The sequence below is a fragment of the Tachysurus fulvidraco genome, chromosome 6 (genome assembly GCF_022655615.1).
Source record: "Tachysurus fulvidraco isolate hzauxx_2018 chromosome 6, HZAU_PFXX_2.0, whole genome shotgun sequence".
Taxonomy (NCBI): Eukaryota; Metazoa; Chordata; class Actinopteri; order Siluriformes; family Bagridae; genus Tachysurus; species Tachysurus fulvidraco.
The window spans coordinates 144,221-165,437 of NC_062523.1; the positions used below are offsets into that span (position 1 = coordinate 144,221).

Sequence of the window (21,217 nt, forward strand, 5' to 3'; positions counted from 1 at the left end):
GATCTTATCACCACTAACAACCTGGACTTCATGTTTCTAAATGAAACCTGGTTAGATGTCAGCTGCAGCGCTACAGTCCTCAATGAATCAGCCCCACCCAACTTTACTGTTATAAGTGTCTGTAGAGCTGTTAGAAGAGGTGGAGGAATAGCTGCTTTATTTAAAGATGCCTTTCAATGCAAGCAAGTGTTACTTGGTGATTACCAGTCTTTTGAATATGTGTGTATTGCTCTAAAAGGTACACCACACATTCTGTTTACAATTATTTATAGGCCTCCCAAATACACCTAACTTTTGTTGATGAATTCACAGAACTTTTATCACCAATCTCCTCTGAATTTGATTATTTTGTTATTGCTGGAGATTTCAACATTCATATAGACAATGCAGAAAACAATACTGCAATTGAACTGTTAAATGTTTTAAACACTTTTGATCTGACCCAGCACGTGCAAGGTCCTACACACAATAGGGGACACACTCTTGATCTGCTCATTAGCAAGGGTCTAAACATTCCATCCACTGTTATCAAGGATGAAGCGCTATCTGACCATTTCTGTGTTTACTTTGATTTATTGATCTGTCCTGCCACTGATGCTAGATCTGTCTATGTCAAAAAAAGGTTCATAAATGAAGACACCAGTGAGGTATTTATGAATGCTATATCGATGTTGCCAAACATATCGGCAGACTCTGTTGATGTTCTCCTTGAAAATTTGAACTTAAAAGTTAAAGATGTTATTGATGGTATAGCTCCAGTAAAGGTCAGGATCATCACTGGCAGACATAAAGCAACTTGGAGAAACACAACAGCGGTACACAGCATGAAAAGAACATGCAGAAAAGCTGAAGGTATGTGGCGGAAAACAAAACTTGTCTTCGTGCTTTCAATGTAGAACTAGGCACAGCTAGACAGATCTTCTTCTCTAACATTATAAACAACAACATAAACAACACTCACACTCTTTTTGCTACTGTAGAGACACTAACAAACCCCCCAAATCAAGTTCCTAGTGAAATGCTCTCTGACAACAAATGCAATGAGTTTGCAACCTTTTTCTCTGAGAAAATCAGTAATATCAGAATGGCAATCAATATGGCCTCATATTGTAATGTGGTCAATCAGACCTCACTACAACAGCCTCAAAAATGTATTTTCTCAGAATTTGACATAATTGATATAAAAACCCTGGAAGAAACAGTACAACATCTTAAAGCATCAACTTGCAGCCTTGACACCACCCCACAGACACACATCCTTTCTCAAAAAAGGTACTTAACTGCTTAGAAACTGACCTCTTAAAAATAGTAAATACCTCTCTGCTCACAGGCACCTTTCCAGAGTCCCTAAAAATGGCAGTTGTTAAGCCTCTCCTAAAAAAAGAGTAACCTATACAAAACCATACTTAGCAACTACAGACCAATCTCTAATCTTCCTTTTATAGGCAAGATCATTAAGAATTTGTTCAGCTGATTGAAAACAACATTTTCAAACACAAATGGCTACCTGGACAATTTTCAATCTGGTTTCCGCCAGCATCATAGCACAGAGACAGTGCTCATAAAGATAATAAATGATATTCGCTTAAACTCTGATTCAGGGTTAGGGTTTTGTTACTGGTTTATAAATCACTTCATGGCTTAGGACCGAAATACATTACAGATATGCTGATTGAATATAAAGCAGACTACTCAGATCATTAGGATCAGGTCAGTTAGACATACCAAGGGTTTACTCAAAACAAGGTGCTTCAGCATTTAGTTATTATGCCACCTATAGGCAGGATCAGCTTCCAGAAGAGGTCAGATGTGCTTCAACAGTAGACACTTTTAAATCAAGATTAAAAACACATCTGTTTAACTCTGCATTTACTGAGTGAGCACTGTTCTGCTTCACACTGACTGTGCTGCTTCACCCTGACTGTGCTGCTTCACACTGACTGCACTTTTTATCCAAATCACTTTTGCTCCTGTTTTATTCTTTTTAACATTTTAAACTGTTTTTATTAAAATCACATTTATTTTCTTTAATTGTTGTTTTTGTTATGATTTTATCGTGTTTCTTATTTTTCATATATATTTTTTTCTCTTTTATAAACTGTTTTCTAATTTCTATGTAAAGCACTTTGAATGACCTCTGTGTATGAAATGTGCTATACAAATAAACTTTCCTTGGACAATAAAATGTAATTCATCGTCTGTAAATTATTTACAAATGGCCATCAAATTAACAATAAAAAAACTTCAACGACAGAGACACACGTACGCACTACACAGATACGCAGATTATATGTCGCACTGCTTTTTTTTGTTTCACGCTCTAGCAGTTAATAAACAGAAAAGCATGCGTCTTTCGTTTATGACTATGGACGAGTCACCCAGGTCATGTGTTACTCCACAGCGGCGGTGACCCGGTGGACTAAAATAGTCCGAAATAAACACTTATGACTCCAGTACTCACCGATATGGTTTCGGAATCAGAACATCTCTAGGTAAAAGGAAAGACGTGTGAGACACAGCTTTGGAGCAACTTAGTTGATTCACAACACTACATAACGGGTTCTCACTCTGCGTGTGTTTAGCGCTGATGTCGGTCGTGCTGAGCGGTGCAGGTACAGAGGAGAAGTAGAAGAAGAGAAGAGGATGACACCATTTGCTAAGGGGGGGATGTTTTCATTTTTTTCCTTAACACATACATTTTAAACCACAAATTACGGAGTACCACTAAAAAGGGACTAGCCTTGCCCATGTTGTAAGTGTTTTTGTTTGTTAGCTGTGCAGCATTTCAGAGCTGTAGTTTTTTGCTGGCTATGCATGCACATCTCTCCAAACATTTCTCTGTAGTTTGCTTTTCTTTTATTACACAGATACTAGCAGAGACATATCCAACATGAATTCCATACCGGATCAGTTGAGTTAACAATGACCAGCACCATTGACTTACAGGGTGCAGAAAGAAATCGGGCTACTGATGGTTGAGGAAGGATAGGAGGGAGAATGGTTCATAGACAGAGAGAGAAGAGGAAAGGCAGGAGTACAGGTCAGAGAATAGGGACTCTTAAAGTTGGTACAATGACAGGGAAATGTAAAGATCCAGTGGACATGATGGACAGAAGGTAAATATACTGTGTGTGCAGGGCACTAGGTAGAAGGAGAGCAAAATATGTAGTATAGGAAGGGAAAAAAATTGATTAATGTTTTAAGGTTAATCAGTTTGAGGTTAGAAATTGGAGGGGTGACATTGAATGTGGTCAGTGGTTATGCTCCACAAGTAGGCTGTGGAAGAGGAGGAGATATTCTGGAGTGAGTTAGATGACATGATGGAGAGTTTTCCTAGATGGGGAGAGTAGTGCCCCTTCTTGAACCGCCACCTTATTGTGGTGGAGGGGTTTGTGTGCCTGAATGATCCTGGGAGCTATGTTGTCTGGGGCTTTCTGCCCCTGGTAGGGTCTCCCAAGGCAAACAGGTCCTAGGTGACAGGCCAGACAAAGAGCGGTTCAAAAACCTCTTATGAAGAATATTAAAGCAAGGTCCGTGACGTCGCCCGGTATGGCGCAACCGGGGCCCCACCCTGGAGCCAGGCCCGGGGTTGGGGCTCGCATGCGAGCGCCTGGTGGCCGGATCTTACCCCACAGTGTCCGGCCGGGCTCAGCCCGAAGGAGTGACATGGGGCCGATCTCCTGTGGGCCCACCACCTGCAGGAGAAACCGTAAGGGGCGGTTGCAATGTGGATTGGGTGGCAGTCAAAGGCGGGAGCCTCGGCGACCCAATCTCCGGACACGGAACCTAACTCTAGGGACATAGAATGTCACCTCGCTGGAGGGGAAGGAGCCTGAGCTGGTGCGGGAGGTCGAGAGATACCGACTAGAGATAGTTGGGCTCACCTCCACGCACAGCTTGGGCTCTGGAACCCAACTCCTCGAGAGAGGCTGGACTCTCTACTACTCTGGAGTTGCCCACGGTGAGAGGCGGCGGGCTGGTGTGGGCTTGCTCATAGCCCCCCAGCTCAGCAGCCATGTGTTGGAGTTTACCCCGGTGAACGAGAGGGTCATTTCCCTGCGCCTTCAGGTCGGGGAGAGGTCTCTCACTGTTATTTGTGCTTATGGGCCAAATGGCAGTGTGGAGTACCCGGCCTTCTTGGTGTCTCTGGGAGGGGTGCTAGAAAGTGCCCCGACCGGGGACTCTGTCGTTCTACTGAGGGACTTTAATGCTCACGTGGGCAGCGACAGTGACACCTGGAGGGGCGTGATTGGGAGGAACGGCCCCCCCAACCTGAACCCAAGTGGTGTTCTGTTATTGGACTTCTGTGATAGTCACAGTTTGTCCATAACGAACACCATGTTCAAGAATAAGGGTGTCCATCAGTACACATGGCACCAGGACACCCTAGGTCGGAAGTCAATGATCGACTTTGTGGTTGTTTCATCTGACCTCTGGCCGTATGTCTTGGACACTCGGGTAAAGAGAGGGGCGGAGCTGCTGTTTGCAGCTTAGTGTGAAGCGGCGGGGATGAGAATCAGCACCTCCACGTCCGAGGCCATGGTTCTCAGCCGGAAAAGGGTGGCTTGCCCCCTTCAGGTTGGTGGAGAGTTCCTGCCTCAAGTGGAGGAGTTTAATGAAAGGAACCTAGAAGGATAGATTTTGGAGGATTTTCTAAGTGTATGGAAATGGCTGTAGTTAACACTTTTCTTAATAAAAAAAAAAAATAAATAAAAAAAAAGCGACTTTAATAAAAGCTCCTTGACTTGACTTATCCTTGATTTAATAAAAGCTCCTTGACTTGGTAGGAGGTAGAGGCCTTCACAGGTCCACTTAGATCTGAAAACCCAAAGTCTGACCCGAGACCCGAGCAGGTTCGGGTCTAAAACTTTCATGTGTGCCTCAGACACTGGTCGGGTATAATAAATTGGGTTAGGTTAGGGGAAAAGAAACATGGTTCTAGGAGTGACCCAGAAACAGCGTTAGGCACGGGCCTGCCACACGGGCCTCATTTTCAACCACCACCATCACGGCGAATGAAAAAACATCGCTTATTTAAAATTAAGAGCTTAAAATGCTCTTCTAGAGTTAGGGGTCAGTCTCAGTTAGGGTCCCGACCTCAGACGACGCCTAAGGTTATGTTTAGGGCTAGAGGTAGGGTTTACGGTTCGAAAAATAGGATTATGACGCACTTCAAAACTCTGATTATGTTTAGGGCTGGGGATTAGGTTTAGGGTTCTAAACATTACGGTTAAGGCTAACGGTTAGGTTTAGGGCTGGGGCTAAAAAACGGTTATATTTAGGGCTTAAATCTGGAAACCTGCGGTTATGTTTTGGGTTCAGGAGTGGAGAACACACTAAATCCTATTTAGGGCTAAGGGTACAGACTAAAATTAAAGCCCTCTTTAGCCCAACAAAATCCTAAATGTTGAGACACGTCATCAGTAGTAAACCATAGAGTCACAGGATGTTTCAGTGACCGTAGGTTGATCACTCCCCGGCCCGTGTCCCAAAGCCAATTGAATAAATAATTAATTAATAAATGTATTTACAAATTTACTGAGATAAAATATAATTATTTGAGAGAATAAATTAATTGTTTACTTTTTAAAATGAAGATAATTTTTTAAGAAAATAATCCTCTTAATTTATTTATTTAAAGATAAATGGTTATATTTAGAGGCCTATTTAATAATAAAAAAATGTTTATTTTAAAGACCTATTTGCAATAATATGTTAGAGCTGCACATTACAATTACCAAACCTGAACCAAGCTAACGATAGCCTTTCGCCTTCAGGGTGGACCAGACCTCTGAGGGTGGCATGAAAATCCATGGGTCATCTTGGCCTTTCTCCTCGGTATCCTGCGTCGAGGGCGGCAGACCCCTAAGCTAGATTCGGGCTAATCCCAAACCGCTCCGGGAACGTAACCAATGACCCTTAAGGCTATCGTGCGCTTACACTTCCACGTCCCTCTTATATCCCTTGCGCTTACGCCCCGGCACCTTTCTGTTCGGCTGCCCATAGAGCACGGATCACCCGTGTCATTCGGCCCGATCGCTACAGCACGCGCTCATGAATAAGCATCGAGAATGTCGCCCCAGCTAATGTGGTGCCTAAGTGGGTGTCTAAATTAAGATATTAAGTTTTGTTTATTTTATTGAGGTTAACAGTTAAAGTTTTTTAACCTCTGCCCACCAGGATCACGCGTCACGTGGAGATGGCTTGGCTTGGCTTGTTCATGGCGAACAAAAAACAAACATCGCTTATTTAAAGTTAGGATTTTAAAACGCTCTTCTAGAGTTAGGGGTCGGGGAGTCGATTGCACATGGTTTGAGCTCGATAGCACCACCAGCAGTGGAGATACGGTATTGCACATTTTCCTATGGGTTTATGTACAAAATTGACATCTATATATACTATTTGGAGGTCGCCGGACACGACTGTGGTTTTTGAGTCGATACGAGCTTCCGTTTTGTTTTGGGTTAGGGGTTAGGGTTAGGGACCCCAGACCGTGGTCTCAGTCAAACTGAGACACACGTTAGGCACGGGCCTGCCTAACATGCCACCCATGATCATCCCACTGTCCCTTCCCAACATGCCCCCCATGGGTTAGGGAACAAGCAAGAAACCGGTACCCCCTCTCGAGGGACCGGAAATGCACGGGCCATCCCCTGTGATTCTGCTCTCCGTCGATCCTCAGGCCCTAGAATTGTGTTCCGGGGAAACTGTCCCCGTCTCCTGTAGCAGACCTCCGTCCACTCTTCCTGAGCTCTGTGGCTCATGGCAATTATCTTTGTCAGTGACAATTAAAAAAACTTTAAAAAAAAAAATGAAAATGTTTTTATTACTTTTTTTTTTTTTTGTTATTTATATATTTTTCTGTTTTTTTTAAATGTTATTTAATCAAAACAAATAATGAAATCAAAACAAATAATGAAATCTTTTTAATTCTCAATTGAAACCCCCCCCCAAAAAAATTATTTTGTACCCAGTCGCGACATTTCGACCTATGCGGTCTTCCTCATGCTAGCGTACAATACACAATAATGAAGAAAAAAACAAAATAAATCACATTGGCTGTAGGCAGAAAGGATGTTGCTCAATGAAAAGTCAAACCCATAATGAGCAGCCTCTGTTCCTCTCCCCTCTTTTATAGGCTCCCTCTCACACACACACACACACACACACACACACACACACACACACACACACACACACACACACACACAAGAGGCCCCTCCCTGTTCCCTCCAAAACTTTTTTCTTTTGCAAAATGTTCTTTCCCCTTCTATTTGTTTTTATCAAATTGTAAGGTTTTATTTATATAAAAAAATATATACAGAGAGAAGGGTGTTGTTAATGTAAAATTATATATATATATATATAATTATATAATTATATATATATATATAATTATATAATTATATATATATATATATATATATATATATATATATAATCTAGTATGTTAATATATAATATACAATCTATATTTAATATAAGATAAATTATCCTATATATAAAAAAGTATTATATAGAAAGAAAATAAATAAGTAGATCAAAATAAATAATTAAATGTACCCAAAGAATTAATAAATAAACTGTGTCCCATGTCCAATCAGAAGCTAACTAATGCTAACGCTAAGTAACTCCTCCGTATGGGTGGAGTCATTGAACTATTTTACCTATTAACCTATTTTATCTATCTATTTATTTGTTTATAATGGGCTCTAATATGTTCTTAAAAGAAGAGAGTGGAAATGAAGGAGAGCAGAATGGGAGAGAACTTATCTTTAACGCTACCATTTTGCTACTGTTATTGTTAACATTATTTGAGTATTATTTCTATCAAAGCACTAACCTGGACATTTTCTAAAATGTAGTGAGGAAAACGGGAAGCTAACATGGTGTGGGTGCAGTGTGGTGCAGTGTGGTGCATGATGTGCTGTCGTGTGGTCGGTGCTAGCCACCAGTAGAAGACTTGGCCCCAATTAAAGTCTGTTGGCCCCAGACCACCGCCCTGCGTGCTGTCCTAGTAGACCCAAGGAGGCCGGCTACAGACCTTACCCAGCCAAGAATGTCAACACCGCAAGGTTTCCCAAGACATTCTGGCAGGGTCGACAAACAGGTCCGCGAACGAGTCCAACGCTGTCCTAGTAGACCCACGGAGGCCAAAAAAACTCACCTTGGAGGCCGTATACTCACCTAGGGTCTGAGAACTGGATCGACGCATCCGGGAAGCGTTGCAGGGGCACTAGCCAAGCACCTCTTCGTTAACACCGCAAGGTATCCAAGATGCTCGGTTCGTTCCCTTTTCCTAGCTAAACCAGGGGTCCAGAGTACAATGCAAAAAGCATCACCCCCAGATGGCCCTGGGTGGGTAGCAACCCAGCGGATGGCTTCCTTACCAATTCCAAAATGAAATTTTGGAATACATCAAGCTTCTACTAGGTTGGGTCCCCAAGGGTTAAGCGTACATCAGCGGATTCTTCCCTACGTTATTCCAAGGCTGTCACCGATGGAATAGTTTCGGGAAAAATCAGGCTTCTACTGATGTAGCCGCCCCCCAGCTCGAATCTCTATGGATCAAGCTGAAACTGTGCCTAAAATGAACCTTTTTCACCAGGACGGTAGAAATTTAAAATTTCTCGTGTGCTTTCAACTTTGGTGTCATCAGACACAGTAGAACATGATGCACATGGCAAAAAAAATAGCATGTCGATAGCTCGAATGGTTGCTGAGATATTAGCCTTTGATTCTGTTCCCAGAATCCTCTCTGTGCATTTAGGCGGAGCTTATGCAAAAACGGCCTAATCTGCAGTATTAATTATGCAAATCGGATTTTTTTCTGATATAATTAATGTAAATACATAAGTAAACATAATTCTGAGTGAAATATTTGATTTATATTGATTTAGGGTTCTAATATTGAGTTATAACGGGCGAAATTAAAATTTTTCGTGCCCTTTTAATTTTGATGTCATTTAAAACAGTAGATTATGCTGAACATGGCAAAAAAACAGCATGTTGATAGCTCGAGGTTGCTGAGATATTCGCGTTTAATTCTGCTCTTTTTACAAGACCCAGAATCCTTTGCTGTGCATGAGAAATTAGGCGCGGCCCATCGACGAATGTCGCCATCTGCTGCATTAACTAGGTAATTTCATGCATTTTGGATTAGTTATAAAGAATATAGGTATATTTATAATTATAAATGTATAAATAGGTAAATATAAATATATAAAATTTAACAAATATTTTTTATATATAAAGTCCAAATTGGATTAATCCCAATTAGGTTAGATTCATTTTAAATCAATTAAAGCTTAATTACTTAACTAAACAATCAATACTAAATTAAATTAATCTGACAATTTATTTTAATTAATTAATGTAATTAAATTTTTAATTCAACCAATTTAATTAACTAATTTGGTTCAATTTAGGAAATCAAGCTTTAAGGTATTAGGCCTATTTTTGATTTTAGGGTTAAGATTTAAAGCCTTTTGGTTCCAATTCAAGTTGTCTTTTTTTGGGGTTAATCTCCACAGTTATCATTAGTGAGAGATACGTTTAAAATTTGATTTTAGGTTTTAGAGCCAAATCGTAACGTTTAGGGAATTTTGGGGCCAAGATTGGTTAAGTTTAGGGTTTGGAAGTCGGATTAGCGCAGCGGTCCGAATTGGAGGTTATCGGTTAAGGTTAGGGTGAAGGTTAGGTTTAGGGCTAAGTTTTAGGGTTAGGTTTAAGATAAAGGTTAAGTTTAGGGCTAGGTTTTAGAATTAGGCTAGGGTTAATTGTTAGAGTTAGGGCTAGGTTTTAGGATTAGGCGACGGTTAGGTTTTAAAGCTAGGTTTTAGGCGACGGTTAGGTTTAGGGCTAAGTTTTGAGATTAGGTTACAGTTAGGTTTAGAGCTAGGTTTTAGACGACGGTTAGGTTTAGGGTTTGAGGTTAGGTTTGGGGCTAGGATTTTGAGATTAGGTTATGGTTAGGTTTAGAGCTAGGCTTTAGGATTAGGCGAAGGTTAGGTTTAGGGTTTGAGGTTAGGTTTAGGGCTAGGTTTAGGGTTAGGTTTAGAGTTGGGGTTAGGGTTGGGGTTAGCGGTTAGGGTTGGGTTAAGGTTAGGTTTAGGAGTGGGTTAGGGTTCTGGGGATGGAGTTAGGAGTGGGTTATGGTTAGGATTAGGAATGGGTTATGGTTAGAATTAGGAGTGGGTTAGTGGGTTATGGTTAGGATCAGGAGTGGGGGTTATGGTTAGGATTAGGAGTGGGGGTTATGGTTAGGATTAGGAGTGGGGGTTATGGTTAGTATTAGGGGTGGGTTATGGTTAGGATAGGGGTAGGTCAGGGTTGGGTTGGGTTAGGGGGTAATAGGGATAAATGCGAAAGTGCACCCCCCTGCATCAGGGGGTGCACTTCGTTTCTATAGGTCCTAGGAGGCTGAAATTTGGTATATATATACTAATTAGGGGGCGGGAAGTCGATTGCACATGGTTTCAGCTCGATAGCGCCACCACCAGTCGAGATACAGTATTGCACATTATTTTCCTATGTGTTTATGTACAAAATTAGGGTTATGTGTTTATGTACAAAATTAGGGTTATGTGTTTATGTACAAAATTAGGGTTAGGGTTTGGTTTTTGAAAGAGTACAATGACTCCCCCCATCACAGGGTCTTAACCTGCGTGGTTAGATAGGGAGACAAGGGAAAGGCACTGGCCGACGCATGTTATTGCTACAGCTATCGCTCTGTCAGAACTTTGTATGTATTTAGGTCCCAAATGGGCTTTGAGGAACAAGGAGGTGAGCCACTGAGTTGAGTGAGTCAGTCTCCAAGTTTTAGGATTTTCCTAAGAAAGGGGGTGTGTTCATTTATTTAATTAATTAATTAATTAATTATTCATTCATTCATTCATTCACACATTCATTCAATTATTTATTTATTATTTAAAAAGAATTAATTTTATAATTAATGGTTTATTTAAGGTTGTTAAACAAACATTTTAAGAATTTCAGGACACATCAGCAGTGCACCTCAGGCTCAACGGGTGTTTCGGCCTTTGATCACTGAACACCCTCCTCTGAGGCGGCCAGCCGTAGGTGGATCAAGCCTCGGCTTGTGTCCCATGTCCAATCAGAGGCTAACTAATGCTAATGCTAAGTAACTCCTCCGTATGGGTGGAGTCATTGAACTATTTTGCCTATTAACCTATTTTATCTATCTATTTATTTGTCTATAATGGGCTCTAATTTGCTCTTAAAAGAAGAGAGTGGAAGTGAAGGAGAGCAGAATGGGAGAGAACTTGTCTCTCTCTTTAACGCTACCATTTTGCTACTGTTATTATTATTATTATTATTATTATTATTATTAGTGTAGAGTATTATTTCTATCAAAGTGCAAAACAAGTGAAATTGGGAAGCTAACATGGTGTGGGTGCAGTGTGGTGCATGATGTGCTGTCGTGTGGTCGGTGCTAGCCACCAGTAGAAGACTCGGCCCCATTTAAGGTCTGTTGGCCCCAGACCACCGCCCTGTCCTAGTGGACCCAGGGAGGCCGGCTACAAACCTCACCCAGCCAAGAATGTCACTTGTTAACACCGCAAGGTTTCCCGAGACATTCTGGCAGGGTCGACGAACAGGTCCGCGAACGAGTCCAACGCTGTCCTAGTAGACCCACGGAGGCCAAAAACTCACCTTGGAGGCCGTATACTCACCTAGGGTCTGAGAACTGCCCAACGGCCCAATCTGCAGTATTAATTATGCAAATTGGATTTTTTTCTGATTAAATTAATGTAAATACATAAGTAAACATAATTCTGAGTGAAATATTTGATTTATATTGATTTAGGGATCTAATATTGAGTTAAAACGGGCAAAATTAAAATTTTTCGTGCCCTTTTAATTTTGATGTCATTTAAAACAGTAGATTATGCTGAACACGGCAAAAAAAAAAAACGACATGTCGATAGCCCAAACGGTTGCTGAGATATTCACGTTTAATTCTGCTCTTTCACACTAGTACACCAAAGTTTAGTGAAGATGCAGCCCCGTATCCACTGACATGCTTTACAGCTGTACCTTCAAACCATGGTGGTCATTTTGTATTTAAAATTATGATAATATTGAAGTTACTAAATGGTTGCTTGCTCTTTACTCATGATGATACTCCAAGCCACAAGTGAAATGATCCAACCACCATGTCTCTATGATGTTCTGATGCAGAGATGTTTTGCTAATGGTTGTTAGGGTGCCTCTGCTTGGTTGCTCAGTGTTTATACTTATAAAAATATACTAATATATGCTGTAATAAAGGCATTGCTCATTGTTAGTTCATGTTAGTTAACACATTAACTAATGTTTACAAATGACACCATATTGTTAAGTGTTACCAAATTAATAAATGAAGTATTGTTAATTTTTAATATATGTTAGCTAATGCGTTAACTAATGTTGACAAATACAACCTTACTGTTACCAATAGCTTATACAGAATAGTACATATGCCATAAAAATCTGTGAAAATAATTAATCATTCAAGGTCACCTTAGTTGATGTTGTCTGGATGTAAGGCAGTCGTTGCTGGTTATGCCTGTATTCTGCTAAGATGTCTTGCATGAAGAGGGTTAGATAAAATTCTCTACCATGTTCCACTCTGACCTGATCCCACATCCCATGGGAAAGGACAGCATTTCTAAGAAAATAAAATATAATCAAACTTTGAAGTTATCATTGAGTGTGGCAGAAATATGGTAATATTAGAGTAGAAAATTTTAGTCTTACTTGTACACCTCTTCATAAATTGTTAAATTGTTTTTTATTGGCATGGTGGAATGTCCAACAATTTTTTTGCTGAAGCCATCAATGGCTATGACATGGGTCACACCAAACATGCAAAGCTTTTCATTCTGGTCCATATGCAGTTTGTGACCCACATACTCTGCATTATATGGAACAGGGTTTAAATTACATGCACCCTGAAACAAAACAAGGGTTAATTAGGTTACATATAGAAAGTATTCAGCCCTTAGTTTTAGAAGAACTGGTGTAGAGAGACTATGGGGCAGTTTCCCCAGACAGGGTGTAAGTGTAGTCCCAGACTAAAATGCATGTTTAAGCTATCTTAACTGAAAACAGCTTGCACTGAGATAGTTAAAAATATATCAGTGCCATTGTTTTGTCTCACCAGTAAGTATGTTTGTAAAAACTACTTAAAAATCCAAATATATCTACGGTCTTGTCCGGGCTTAATCTAAAACTTGTCCAGAAAACCTTCAGGAAATGGCCCTATACCTACCCTTTGCCTATGTCATTTTCAACTGTTTGTTTTATACATCTACTTTGAAAAGTAAAATGCTAAGCTAAATACACACTGATGTATGATTATGTAATTTTTAATAATGAAGGTACTAACACATGATGATTATGTATGCTTGTGATAAATAATGTACATTGGCACATAAGTGTACCTGGCATCGAGCCTGGTGATATGGTTCATGCATCTGTGCCAATGTCTGCCCCACTCGAACCTCTGATGCATGAACTCCTTGTGCAGCAAGGTAGCTTGTCATCATTTTACGTCCATAATATGGTCCAGTCTGTACACACCAAAAAGTCAAATCTAACACGTACATTTAAACAGGATAACAGCACATAATGAATATGTAAACCTTTCTTTGGTTTTACCTACATAACTTATTTGGAAAAACCATTGTGAACCATGTAATAAACATAAGGTCTTGTTTATAAGACTATTATATGACAGAGGATGCCAAACTAAAGTGGTTCACTCAGTACAATCTAAAAAAGTAAACTATTACTTTAATATGATTGTATAAGCCAGTATTTTATCACTACAGTATCATACAGTTAATAATTTATTTATTAAATATTATGTGTCATTTTGATTCAGTTCTTACAGTATCAAGTTTTGACAGTGTACAGTAAGTTACCTACATAAATGTTTAAAAATTAACGTTATACAGTAGATATGGTAGTAACTTACTATGTGTAACTTACATTGATCACGTGTTTGACACTAGGTTAGGCAATAGATCTGGATAATTAAGTTAGTGATTTAGAAATTACCATAGTACTTCTGTGACTATTGTACATTACAGCACTGTATCATAATGCAGCATTTTTATGGTTGTTCATGTACAATAACAACTTTTAAATGAACGACTATCTGTAGCAGGAGGTTTAAATAATTGTAAACAAATAAAAAACATTCTCAACTCTACAACAGCTTGCGAAACTGCCAACTCAAGTTCATCTTCGGAGATACATTTTCTTGGCCTCTTTCAGAGCGGAATTTACCTATATTACGCTCTGAATTCCCCCTTTGCATGCCAAGCTCTGATAAACGATCTGATATTTCCATATCTGTGTGTCCATCTTCATACATGCTTGTTATAATATTTTCATAAGCTAATAAACTTATGGTTCAGACTGAGCAGTTAAAAATGCGTAAAAATTCAAATTGCACGGTTATTACGTTTGACCAATCATATGCGGACTGTTGAGAGAAATACTAATACGAAACGTAATTAATTATTTTTCAGCATTAATTTACTTGTTTTTGTGATACCATTTTCACACAAATGGATTTATGTAACACAAACAGAAAAATAATAAAATAAATAAATAAATAAAAGGGCACAAAAATAAATTTAATTTAATCTGACAGGTGTGGTAGGTGTGTAAAATAATCTTTTATTTTGATTATTTTGACATTCATGATGCTCACTTTGATGAGAATATTAAACATAGAAGAGGATGCATGTTTATAACACTGAATTTTGCTAAATAGAGCATAAATATTTGACTGAAACCTGTCTATTAATATCTGTTTGCATGAACTTTAAGTTTGAAATTTTGTAACTGTTTCCCCGCCTCTTACACCCTGGAGCCTCGTACTTTTAATTCATTTCTATGGTGTTGTGCTGCGTAAACAGAAGGAACGTTGTGCTTAGTGAGTTGGTAAACGGCGTGTGCTACAGTCTGCTATGCTGATTGCGAACCGTTTGTCAGGATATACCCTGACCCCTGACCCTACTCCACAGCGGCGGCAACTCGCTGAACTAAAGTAGTCCGAAAATGTCCATGTCCATTTTAAACCGCAAACTACGGAGTATGTTTTGGACATTATTTAACCTTGTAAAAGACTAACAAAAATTTTAGAATAATAACATTTCTTACTCCATGTTTTGGGGTGCTGAGGCTGAGCTCCTTTTTAGGGGTGCTGAAGCTGAAGCAATCCTATGGGGCTAGCCTCGCCCATGTTGTAGACTACTGAGTGGATAAAATATAGAAATCCTTTTAATTAAATATATATATATATATAAACCCCTCCCCCCATCATTCAGAGGCGATGCTTTGAAAAGTGTATTGCGAGAACTCTCTCTGAACTGCACGCGCGCAACACACACACACACACACACACACACACACACACACACACACACACACACACACGTGTCCAGCTACAATAATGTATCATATTAATTTGAAACAGCAACCCAGAATATTTGTCACAAGCACTGATTAAAACAATGATGACAATAATCACATGAAAAAAAACGACTTAATTTCTGGACCTTTGGCAGTGGGGGTGGGGGTGGGGATTTGTTCGAACCCCCCCACCACCACCACCACCCCCCACCCCCCCGCTGCGGGCTTGTTTAAATATATCTAATATATTAATCTTGAACTTTGTATTATATTAATCTTTATATTATTCTTTATAATAGCCTTTGGTTCTATGATTATGTTCTGTAAAGCCGTTTTGAGACAATGTCTACTGTAAAAAGCGCTACACAAATAATCTTGAATTAAATGAATTAAAAAGCTGTCGGTCAGATTCATATATACTATTAAAAGATAATGGCTGCATTTGTCTCTGTTGTATTGACCATTTGACCGTAGTGGGCCTGAACATGCTGTGGTGTAACTGGGCTGTAAACTGAGCTCTGTTGTGTTTCATTTCTTACTGAATAATAGCCCACACTGAACAGATATGATGTTATGACCTAAGAGTACTCAGACAACTCAAACTGTAAAAGGTTCATGGTGATGATTAATTTCTACTTTAAAAGTCAGTGATTTTTTACACTAATATAGTTCGGAGTTTCGCTCATTACAGCTGCGGCTATAAACTGCCTCTCGCTTCAGCAGCGTTAGTCACAGATGACAGTGTACGTGATTGGCTGACGGTGCAGTAAAGTCGTAACGTGATTGGCTCTCGCGCCAAATGATTGACGGACGTCTCCGCTTTCGATTTATATTTTGATATATAACCTATAGTGCTAGTGACGTCACTGGGGTGAACGCGATAGAATCACGTGAGGAGATTCGACTAAATTCGACTTCTAATTCTACTCACGTCATTTTACTGTGTTACACAAATCGCTTGACAGGTAAACTACAATCCTCATTATTATTATTATTATTATTATTATTATTATTATTATTATTATTATTATTATTATTATTGTTGTTATTATTATTATTATTATTATTTGAAGGCAGCTCTTCTTCATGTTAATATTTTCTTATTTGCTCAAAAGATCATTTAGAAGCTTGTTGGTCTAAAACATGTTTAAAAGGAGACGAGGCGAGTCCAGACCTGAGCATAAACATGGTATGTTAATGAAGCCACTCGAACACTTTACTTTACTTCACTTTACCCCCATTGTGTGTTCAAACAGATCTGTTTGTGTTTTTGTAGATAAAGCAACTCAGGAGAAAATTCATACCCAGGTATGAAGTCAGGTTCATGTGAATCAGTGCGAGCGTAAACTGGATGTTAATCCATTTGATTCTAGGACTAAAAAAGGATGAGTGCTAATATTTACGGTGGCTGGTGTAATTATTAAAAACTCTAAGTTAAAGCACTGACACTGATGTGCTCTTTATAGATGATTGAGAAGAAGAGACAAACTGGAGCAGGTGGAGGGTCCACAATGAGCACCTCATCTGACCAGAGACCAAAATGTTTCAGGGACATTATGGACCTGGTTCTTCGTCTGAGTGATGAGTATGATCGAACTCTGACTCTTTAACATTTTATTCAGTTTATTTACACTTGAATAAATGATTAGATGCTGATTTACACTTTGTGTGTGTTTAAAGGGAATGGAAGGCTCTGAGCAGGGGCATGTCGAAGAAGGTGAGTGGAGAATATCGAATAACAAATGGGTTGTAAATATGAGAACGAGCTGATATGTTCTGGCCAATGAAGAGATGAATCAGTGTAATGTGTAATATTTTATTTACTTTATTAATGCCAGAAACAGTTATTTGCTGTTATATGAAGTGTTAACTGATGATGTTGTAATCACAACATCAACCACAGCAGAGTTAAACACCATTTGGTTAAACACTGATCATGTTTCATATTTATTTCTTTTACCTTAAAAGGTCACAAGGTTGGAGTTTGCTGCCACGTGCACTAAAATTGTGACGGCGGTCTCTTCTGCTGTTGTACGGCGTTTATTGAAGCCTCTCAGCAAAAGCTTCGGGATCAAAGCGATTCTCGAGGCGAACGACAAACTGAAGAAGATGGCCAAGTCAAAATCAAGCATGTGCCCTGCCTCAGACGCCTCGGCTCAAAGGTAAACTTTATCTACCTGCTGCTCAGATTTTACTCTTAATATTCACAAGGATCAATAATTTACTGTTTAATCAACACCAGAGTAATCAGGATCCAGGATTCAAGAGCGTTGTGTTAGAAGGATAATCACACTGGTTTTCTGTGTTTTGGATCAGTTGGGTGTTTAAAAAGAGAAAATGAATTTAACATTGTGCTATTTTACTTGCATTTATTTATTTCAGTTCATATGTGCATTGACATGATTAATATTATTTATAAATATAAATATTAATTCCTTTTACTGTTCCCTCTTCCCTGTGTGTGTATAAAGATCCCCTATGCAGGTGTCTGATTTTATCTGTCATCTTGGTCAGAGAATTGTCATTGAAATTAAAGGTGCGATGCTGGAAGCGATCCGGAGTACGGCAGCAGGACAGAAGCCGAGCTGCTCTGAAAGTGCGTCATCACCTGCAGAAGATCCGATCACACAGATAGATGATCTCAGTGTTTCATGCACTAATGAGATCTGTGATAGGATCCTATCCCTGTATCACTCTGAAGCACTCCACAGGCCTGGAGGAGAGACATCAGTAATGTCGTTAAAGTCTCTCCTGGAAGTCCATAAAATAATGAAGGGCTTGGAAAAAGTTGTCTCCACCACTAGGTCTTCTTCGTGGTTTACCGTATCCACGACTTCTGACTCCAGCTCCATGACAACTGAAGTGGAGACTCCAAGCTGTGGTTCAGAACCTCCACAAACTGAGAGTCCTTTCAGTGATCAGTTTATGAGCAAAGCCTCACATGTGGTCAGTGAAGTTCTTCTGGAAACGGAGCAAAAAATCGCTGCCTCAGTGTCGTCTCAAACTTCTGTCCCTGCCGCCATTGAGACAGAACCGAATTTCCTGATGGAGCTGGCCAAGAGCACAGCCATGGAAATTCTACAGAAATTATTTTGTATACTTGTCAGTTGCAGCGATGCTGACCAGTCTGGTCCAGAACATGAGCAGAAGTTCCTCTCTTTTGCTCAAAGGATCCACATGGACATCCACAAGCGGGTGTTTACGTTCATCTGTGAGCGGAAGCAAGCAATTTCAGAGAAAAGCAAGACGCTCTTGGACGTCTGTACCGAAACTGACGCTGAGCGCGACATCATCACGGAGAACATAAAGAAATCTGCTGATGTTGAACAGTTCCTTGGTAAAGCCACTCAAGTTGCGAGCGATATCCTGGTAAAGAGATTAACTTCACACATTTCCACAGGTTTAATCGGTACAAAAGCCACAGGTAAAAGCACAATGCCATCATCAACAGCAGCAGTAGATCTGGATCACATAGCTTCTGGTAGCATAAACAAGGTGATCAGTGGAGTAGCTCAGGAGATCGGAATATCTGACACAGAAAACGGATTGGAAGCTCAGGTAGGTGAAGCTCATGTCAGTGATGTTAATGCTCCCTACACAAAGAGCTACTCAGACTTTTCCCCAAATCTCCAGAGTCTGCCAGGTCTGGAAGAGAGCATTATAGATTTAGAGAGCGAGTCTCTGCCTTCGAGCCAGAAGAGTCCGTACGTTCCTCTGCACCTTTTCACTGTGGTGCGCAATCAGCTGAAGTCTTTCTTCACTTCCTTCAATAAAAGTGCTGCTGATGATAAAAGGACAGATGCATCAGCACTCTCGGAGAGCGATGAGGACAGTGCCGTTCCCATCCACATCAGTGAGGAAAGCTCCGTTCACAAGCTGGACATTGGCCGGAGTTTCTCAGATTCTCTTCTGTTGAGAAGGAACAGCATGTTACACTATGTGCAGTTTCCCTCTGAGCTTGTTTACAGGTTTGTAGAGGAGTCCACCAAGGCTTTACTGCAGAATGTGCTAAATGTCATCGATATAACTGAAGAACGCTCCGAACATGCAGCTGAGGATCAGGAGAAGAAAAGGAGGTCTAGAGTTCGCTTTGTGGTGAAGACGAGCAGGACCATAGTCGTTAAGGTACGCAGGACCCTAAATGTTTTATCTGGTTCTAGGATTTTATTTCTGTTATTGATAATTTAATGGTTTATTGTAAACATCAGTGACTTTTACAGCATTAATCACATTCTTACTGAACGTCATTAATCATCCTAGTCGTACGTTTCCTACTTTGTCTTTTTATCTTCATAATTCTCAGCATCCCAAGAAGCAGAAGAAGCGGCGCAGAGTTCCAAGCCCTTCTGCTTCTGCAAATCTCCAGGACGGTAAGTTGTTAAAACAAAATGAACCTGTTATTTTTAACCAGATTTACACCACTTGTCTTTTTAGTGTAAAACACATATTTTGACCTTCATCAGCATCCTGTATCTTGTGGTTTAAATTGGAACTAATGATGATAACGATCGTGTTTGTTTATGACATTAACTGATGATTTTTAATGTGCGTAATGATCATGTTTAAGGGTTTTAGTTCTCATCTGTTCCTGATAATCAGATTAAGCAGCAGGTTTTGTCATTTTGCTGAAAACTGCTTTTTCTACTTTCCAGCTTCACACAAGAACCTGGTCTTCAAGAAAGCTCGCAGGATGCTGGGCAGGTTCTTGTCTGACTTCTCCAAGACCTTCTTCAACTCTTCAACCCACTGAAGAAACTGGTCAGTGTAGACCTGTGCCTGGTGACTGTAAACCAGGTTACCATAGTAACCGATGGCGGAGACAGAAAATAGAAACAAATGTAAATAACCCCAAAACGAAATATATCAAATTAAAAACAATTTAAAACTCAAACAGAAAAAAGAACTAAACAAAAATATCCCAGACACATTTACAACAAATAACTAAAAACAAACAATAAATAAATCAATAATGAAACAACTGGCTTTGTGTATATTGGATTATTATAATAATGTGTTTTTCTGGGTTTTATCTAACTTTTATCCTTTCATTCTACATTCTATTCTACACATTTTGAAATCACTTTATACAGATTTGTAAGACTTCACATCTATTAGTTCATTTTGCTGTGTTTAGTAGTAGTAGTAGTAGCCTTTATTGTCACAGGAACCAGCGAAATTAGCCATCAACCTGTCCATACATACAATACATACAATATGACAAGGGGGGGACAGGACAGGAAGACAGGGACGGCGCTGGTCACAGACCCGCTTGTCAGACTGGCTGTACAAAGCGGCGAAGGCCTGGGATGGGGGTGAGGGGTGAATGCATATCTTTGAACATGTGCGTGTGTGTATGTATGTAAGTGTGTAGGCCTGGAGAGTCGTTGCTCCCGGCATCAAATCTCGGTGCCTCAGTCCGCAAGATTGTCATAGCGATACACAGCAAGTTGCCATAGAGACAGCCTTGATCAGGTCCCAGACCGAGTCAACAATCAGCCGAAAGCAGATAAGATTGGGATTGTTTGGGGCAAGTAGACGCATTCCAATTTACACGACTACACTCTTAGCCCATTCTCTCCAAATTGATCCATTGTTCTTTCCAAAGCAGTGAGCTTCCGGTGATGTTATCTAAAGCAGTGAGCCTCATCGTGATGTTCTCCATATTGCGATTAATAGTCCCAGCCTCAGTGCTGACCGCTCGCCCACTGCATCAATCATGACGGGCAGCCTTGGGAGGTTTTGGACAGCTGTCACCGTTTTCTGATTTCCTCGATAAACCAGGGCA

At 40.0% G+C, this 21,217-nt stretch overlaps 1 protein-coding gene across 1 annotated transcript; it reads left to right on the plus strand.

The window, feature by feature from the left end:
- The first annotated feature begins 16,324 nt into the window (after positions 1–16,324).
- Positions 16,325–20,399, plus strand: LOC113636607. The gene is made up of 9 exons (XM_027136808.2): positions 16,325–16,397; positions 16,548–16,621; positions 16,709–16,740; positions 16,899–17,017; positions 17,113–17,149; positions 17,401–17,594; positions 17,904–19,557; positions 19,736–19,802; positions 20,085–20,399. Exons 2-9 carry the CDS (start codon positions 16,576–16,578, stop codon positions 20,180–20,182), a joined length of 2,247 nt encoding a protein of 748 aa, XP_026992609.2. The 5' UTR covers positions 16,325–16,397; positions 16,548–16,575; the 3' UTR covers positions 20,183–20,399.
- The last annotated feature ends 818 nt before the right edge of the window (positions 20,400–21,217 follow it).

Coding starts and splice junctions, on each gene's coding strand:
- LOC113636607 (XM_027136808.2), top strand. CDS start 16,576: ATGTTTAAAAGGAGACGAGGCGAGTCCAGACCTGAGCATAAACATG. Junction 17,150..17,400: donor GCAGGGGCATGTCGAAGAAG/GTGAGTGGAGAA, acceptor TTACCTTAAAAG/GTCACAAGGTTGGAGTTTGC. Junction 19,558..19,735: donor GCAGGACCATAGTCGTTAAG/GTACGCAGGACC, acceptor CATAATTCTCAG/CATCCCAAGAAGCAGAAGAA.